The 6858-nt window shown below is 34.3% G+C and overlaps 1 protein-coding gene across 1 annotated transcript; it reads right to left on the bottom strand.

The window, feature by feature from the left end:
• Positions 1-626: 626 nt before the first annotated feature.
• Positions 627-2923, bottom strand: LOC136798036 (adapter protein unc-53-like). Its single transcript, XM_067054625.1, has 2 exons — positions 2603-2923; positions 627-1589 (listed from the first exon to the last, which is right to left on the bottom strand). Exons 1-2 carry the CDS (start codon positions 2655-2657, stop codon positions 832-834), a joined length of 813 nt encoding a protein of 270 aa, XP_066910726.1. The 5' UTR covers positions 2658-2923; the 3' UTR covers positions 627-831.
• Positions 2924-6858: the final 3935 nt, after the last annotated feature.

Raw genomic sequence — 6858 nt, 5'->3', positions numbered from 1 at the left:
AAGAAAAGTGTACTGCTGAAATTACTACCTGAGATTAGAAACCTTAGCGAGATACCTGTCAAAATATCGAAGATGGGACATTAAAATCACAAAAAGTTTGGAAAAAAAATTATTTTGCAGTGGATTGATTGATTTTTTGCGAAAACCGCTCGGAAAATGATCACCTGTCTCTTTTACGGTTTTAAAATTAAATTTTCAAAGAAAAATTCTATTTACACAAATCATTTTGAAGCCTGCCAAAAAAATTCTTACTTTACTTTACAAAATCTTAACATAAATATATCGCTTTCTATTTATTTACAAACTAGAGATGACGAAAAAGCAAATCAACTGCTCCTTTCTGTCATCGACAAAAATTTCAGAATATTACTAAGGAAAATTAATATCAAAATACACCCCTTCTCACAGACCCGGTAGAATATTTTTCAGCCAGTGCGGATAAAAATAATGGACTGACGCAGGATGGGGATTGATATTCCCATAGTTTTTATGGCTAGGGATTTCAATTCTTTTTTGTTTTCAAGTCAGAAAATTCAGTGGGAATGGGAAAAATAGCATAATATTTTTCAGCGAGGATCGGTTTATTTGATTATTTTCAGTGGGGACAGAAATAGTGGGGACAGAAATTTGAAGATAACTTTCCCCCGGGGAAGATATTTTGGCCGATTTTTCCAGTGGGAAGGGTTCCCAGTGGGTCTGTGAGAAGGGGGTGTCAAAATTTTTATATTGAAAAAATCACAGATCTAGTGAGCCAATCAATGGCTAAAAGTAAGTCAATGGTATTTCTTAAAGAGTTTATGGCAGATTATACCTCCAAACCAAGAAGTTCATTCACATTCGGCAAATTGCAGCGTTCTGCATTTTACTCAATTCAGCTTTCAGTTCTTCATTTTCTTTCTTTAACTTTTTCATTTCTTCCATGACCATGCATTCTTTAAGACGCCTGGCTAATCGAGATCTGCGCGATGCTTCGTTATTTTTCTTACGTTTGTCCCAATATTCGCCATCTTTGTTGTCTGTTGGTGTTTGGTTACGCTTCATTGATGGATTTAACGTCAACGGTTTTGGATTGAATTTATACATGCGCGGCCGCGAGGAGTCTTTCTTGTTGTTAGCGGGCGGTGATGAGGTGGAAGATGATTTCTTGGTGATTTTTGGAGATTCTCCACCATCTGATGAGCAGGAATCGAAATTGGAGGGTGATGGAGGATGAGATAAACTTTTCGTTCGCTGATAGTTCGTCGCGTACGCGTTCGGGGATAAATGATGATAAGTTGATCTGATATCAGGTAATGATTGAGACATATGTGATTGGTAGTCCATTTGGTGCGTGTTGTTGTATTGATTAGAACAATCTTCGAACTCCATTTTGACTTGTTGTTCGTACGCATGCATCATTTGTCGTTTCTCACAATCCAAGTTGTCCAACACTTGATTGACTTGCGTATGTGCGTGACTGACATCATTCATTTGAGTGTAATTACGTTGTTGTGACGTCATCGGGTTCACGTATTCGGGACTGGCTTGTTGGAAATTGTAACGTTCGTTCGAATAGAAATCTTGGTTAGAAGTTTGTTCACCGTAGAAAGCTGAAAAAAAAAGAAATTATTTATCAATCAATGGTTCACTAAAAAACCCTAAAGAGTATCTAAAGAAAATGAAATCAATTTGAGCAGAACAAATCACATGAAAACGAGGTCGACGTGTGGGCGGTTGTGTAATGCAAATTACTGATTGGTTTTTACGGCTATCTGTGTAGGTGGAAGAACGAGCAAATTTATTAAGGTCATTAAAATAAGAGATGGACTTGTTTGAAAGAAAATTTGTACATTTATTCTGAATTGCCATAAATCTTTTAAGATGTTTTGTTTAAACATTTTTTAAAGGGTGTCTTTATTGATGGAAAGGTCGTTAATGTTTCCGTTAGCTTGTGTAACGTTAACGATCCCAAACTAACCATTAATTTCTTAAAGACAATTAAATTTCTTGAAAACGGTAAGAATTCCCTATTTCTGTCATTTTTTAAAGTTTGGGGTTAATTGTTTGTCGCTAAATATAAAAGAGCATTAGATGCCATTTAAATTACATTAAATTGCCACCGCCTCCTGATTGATTTTTTTGGCTTATGGATGCTTTAGAAATTTCGAACATAAGGAAGTCTAAATGCTGGGTCTTGAAGTTTCCGATCCTAAAATTTCTGTGGACAGAAGACAGTATGAAACTGATAGAAAAAAAGGAATATAGCTATTTAAATAAAAAAAGTTAGAATTCATAAAGAAAATATTAATTTTGCTTGAAAATAATCTGAAGCCTCCCATGCAGATTTCCCAGTAGATTCGAAAATTAGATTCGACTATTTATAGGGTTATCTTGAGGTGTTTTAGGATTTATACCTAATTATTACTACTTTGACCCCTTAATTGCCTGAAATTGTTACATTGGTCTTAAATTGTTCTTGTTTTTGGCGATTTTGGGCCTGTCAGTTCTTCTTATAAAAATTGTTCTTACAAAATAAAAATAGTGTAGAAGCTAAAGTGAAGCTTGAGAAAAAATTGAGTATAATGAAAAATTCTAAAACAGAAGAAAGAAATTGAATACTTACAAAATCCAGAAAATTCTGAATTCAAGGAGTTGTTCATCTCGAAAACTTGACGCATTGTGTGTCGTGAGGTACCAAGCAAAATATGAGATAAAATAACAATAGAAAGGTTTATTAGTAATCTTTATAAAACAGGTCCTGCTGTTTTGTATTGTAAATGATGACTCTGATCTACTTCCACCTTCTGCAACTGGTATTTATACTTCTCGAGTCATTAAGTCCTTGATGACGTCCATTAGCCGCCTACATAATGACCTCTCTAATTACTCCTAATTATAATTATGTATACAATATAATGTTTTGAACAGAAGAAAGATTCTTTCTATTGTTTTCTTACATTTAATCAAAATCATTAATTCATTCCATCTTCATTAGATTAATTAACAGACAATAGTTTGTGTTAATTTATGCGCTATCTTTGTGCTAAAGATTTTGAGGTCCCTTTGAGCTGTCAATCATCGACATTTTTGCATAACAGTACGTAATAGAGGCAGCAAGTATGAAGAAAGGAAAAAGCTTCCGGACATTTAGTTCCTATGTGTTTGTCAAAAGCTACTTTAAGAAGGCTTAATGAAATACGTAAATTCGGAAGAGGGTATTGTTGCGTATAATTTTCACTTCTTCTTTCTTTCATCACAAAAGTCATTGATGAAAATAATGCAATTCGACAAACGTAACAAGAGACTTGTTAAAAGACTAAAATGTAATTTGAATGCCTAATAAAGAAAAAGGGATGTCTGATTGCCTGGGGGTGTACTTCTGAATATTCCCCAAAACTGGATTATCCCTTGAAAAATTGTCAAACGAGCGGCCTTTTAATTGTCACCTTTGCATGCAATGTAGCCCGGGGTTCACTTAAAGCTTTTTGATAGACTGGAAGGCGCGATTAAGTGGCCCTGTAGTATATGGTAATATGCTTTTGCTTAGGCGGACTGTTTTACAGTCCGCCAGATTTTAGTTGTTTTTGGAAGATAAAAACAGTATGAAGCAATATTTTTATTTGAGAATAAGGGATCTGTTATTGATTTTTGTTTCTCATTTTTGATTATATGGTTCAACTCCAAGTAGTTTTTTTGTTATTTGGATTTTAAACATTCTTTTTCAAAATGACAACCTCGTCAAATGCTCCTAGTCTACGTCTACTTCATCACTGAACACAGCGTCATCAAAAATCATCCAAAAGCAAAGTTCAGCCAGAAGTAGACTCTAGTCTACATGCAATGTGAATTATCAAATTGGACCATTTGTTTCAAGACAATCTTTAAGAGAACAATCCCATCCAAACTACCTTAAGGGAACTAATTTTTGAGGGAACTAAATTTTGCGGTTTTTGCAGATTTAGGCCCAAACCGTAAAATTAAGTTCCCGCAAAACTTTTCAAATGTGAAAACAAAGGTCGAATAATTCACAGTACGGCTCTAATTTTCTTTCAAGTGAGAAATCCGCAAAATTAAGTTCCCGCAAATATTAAATATTAAATCTTGAACTGCAAACCGCAAAAATTAGTTCCCGCAAAAAATAGTTTTCCTAAGGTATATGATAATATTCTTTAAAAAGATAAAAGCTTTCAATGGATTTTTCTTCAAAAATACATCAAAATTCCGGATTTGATATTTGGGATTGACAAGGGGTGCCAAAAGGCTCCTAAAAAAAAACTATTTTCGACGCCCCTCTCTCTTTTTTCTACCCAAAATAGCTTCCCTCATATAACTTGAAACAAAACTTCTTTTTTTTTAAAGATTTTAAGGGAAAGCCAAAATCTTTATTATTCCATTTCACCTGCCCCAGCCTTGATCAAACTACCACGTGACTACTGAAAGACAGAACAATTTAAACTTGATTTACTCTCTAAGAAATCAACTAGTATCACCTGAATATCAATATCTATCGAGTTTCAGTCCGTTATTTTTACCCCCACTGGCTGAAAAAATCCTACCGGGTCTGTGAGAAGGGGATATGATTCTCCTTGACACGAATAACGACGTAGGTTAACAGGATCAAACTGTGAGCGAAAGCGAGGCGGAGTTTTAAAAGATCATAATCTAATCTCGGCCCAAATATGACCAGTTTTGAAGTTCCATTATCAGGAGAAATCGAGATTATAAGATCTTTACATGCGTCTATTTTAAGAAGATATGATCGTGATAAAACGAGATTTTTATAAAGTCACGTTCGTAATGGTAGCTGATACCTTACATGGGATTTTTATGACTTTCTTACATATCCGTATGAAATCATCATACACGTTTTTTATAAGAACAAATTATAATAAGAACATAAGGCTTCAATGGCCAAAATGTTAAGAACAAGTTAAGAGCATTTTAAGGCTTTGAGGAACAAACAAACAAACACCCGATTTTTAATAATAATAATAATAATAATAATGATATATTTCTGGCATTTCCAAAATTTACATTTGGCTCTTCACCTGAAAATTCTGTATATAATATATGTGCAATGTCTAGAAAAAAAATTGAAAAATAACCTGGTAGTATACTGAAGAAAAATTGGGGCCGTATGGGACAAGCAGATAGTGATGAAGCGGTGGGCTAGTATGATGAATAAAATGATTAGGATTAAGAAGTATGAGGGGTAAATGTGAATAGTGATAGAGCTAGACTAAAACCTAAACAAATCCGAGTATCTGAGTATGCTAGCTGAGGCCATCGCAATGTGTGCTATTATAAAAAATTAACGAATATATTAAAAAAAAAAATACTAACATAATGTTATAAGTTAGGACTAGGCTAAGGTTCAAGTACTATTGGTGGCTAGAGGTAAAATAAGCGACAAAATAGATCTAAGAACTCAGTGAGATAAAATCACGACAGAGCGTAAGATAGAATGAGCAAAACTTGCATAGATTGCAACACCGAAGGCTGTGTAAAAGTGTACTGGACCTTGCAAGACACGACCAGTATTTTGACATAAATAAGTGAGCTATCAACTATCTAAATTAAATTAATTGAAAATAATTAAACATCAAATAGAAGAAAAAAAACTTCATAGAACTAGAAATATAATAAAGTCATATGCACTGAAGAAAATACAAACTAAGTAAACCTAAGAACAGATGGGCTAAATCTAAAGATCAGAATGGAGACTAGGGAACCAAGGCTACGAGTAGCGATATTGGAAGAATTGAAGTCAAAATTAAATTAAAATTTTTAGGGAAATGGATAAAAATGGTCACAAAATGGTCACAATAAGAAAATTTTTAGGCTTGAAACCCAAAAAGTTAAGAACATCCGAAGGCTTCAAAAATTTTGAATGTTCTTATTAAAAAAAACGTGTATTGAGCGACGTCAAACGATTGCTTCATAAACCCAAAAATGATGTTAAAAATTGGCAAAAAACTCTGAGGCCATTTTACTTAATTATCAAGATAGGTTTTCAGGTTTTAACCAATTATAGAATTGTAAAACTTCTTTGAGTTTCAATTTCCAGTTTAACACTTGAATACTTAAAAGTGGTGTTTCGAAATACTAAGTTTGCTTCTTCTTGTATCGTTTCCAAAGGTGATGATCAATGAAGTATAAGCCCGAAGGGCTAGAAGTCAATCTCTTTGGTAGGATTTGAAGCCAACAAATCCTACCAAAGTTGCGCGGTCTTGAGCGACCCGCCTGGTTTTTACACAAATGACAGATTGAAACTAAAATTTACCGCTTAATTTTGAAAAATATATCACTCGAAAACAGAGGAATTGCTAGATTCAATCCGTCATCAAAAATACGGCGCATATTTTAAGGCTTCAATTTTTCTTGCCTGAGAAAGGTTAGAGATTGACCTCTAGCCCTTCGGGCTTGAAACTCAATGGTGATGATGCAATGAAGTCTCCATAACTCGAACAAGCACGGCGGGGAACAGAAATTTGTCCGAATTTAAGAAATTGCTAGTTATACAGGAAGGTCTATAAGGCATTGCTAACTAAAGGGACTGTAAAACTTGTTCGAGTTATAAAGATTCGAGTTAAAGAGACTACACAGTAGTAAGATAACAGGGGTTATCACAAGCTTTAAATCATCAGTAGACCTGATTAGCTTTAACTTTCGAAAGGTTACAAAATAGGGGCTGGCATTGAATAATGGTGACCCTATAAAGTTCGAAACCAGCAACCATCGAGCTCACTTACCCTCGTAAATAAAGATTGACACTCATTAACAGAAATCGATCTCCTGATTTTCAAAGTTTAAAAAGGCCTGTAAAAAAAGTTTCGTGTCTTAGTTCGAATCCCCCTTTTCTAGGTCAGGGTTTTTAGT

Source organism: Clytia hemisphaerica, unplaced genomic scaffold (genome assembly GCF_902728285.1).
Source record: "Clytia hemisphaerica strain Z4C2 unplaced genomic scaffold, Clytia hemisphaerica genome assembly, whole genome shotgun sequence".
NCBI classification, from domain to species: domain Eukaryota; kingdom Metazoa; phylum Cnidaria; class Hydrozoa; order Leptothecata; family Clytiidae; genus Clytia; species Clytia hemisphaerica.
Note: the sequence above shows the minus strand (reverse complement) of the source record. Positions and strands in the feature narration are given on the sequence as shown.

Bases quoted from the DNA above. Each gene is read 5' to 3' on its own strand.
- LOC136798036 (XM_067054625.1), bottom strand. From the start codon at position 2,657: ATGCGTCAAGTTTTCGAGATGAACAACTCCTTGAATTCAGAATTTTCT. The intron at 1,590-2,602 runs GTAAGTATTCAA...TTTTTTTTTCAG, and splicing joins TTCAGAATTTTCTGGATTTT to CTTTCTACGGTGAACAAACT.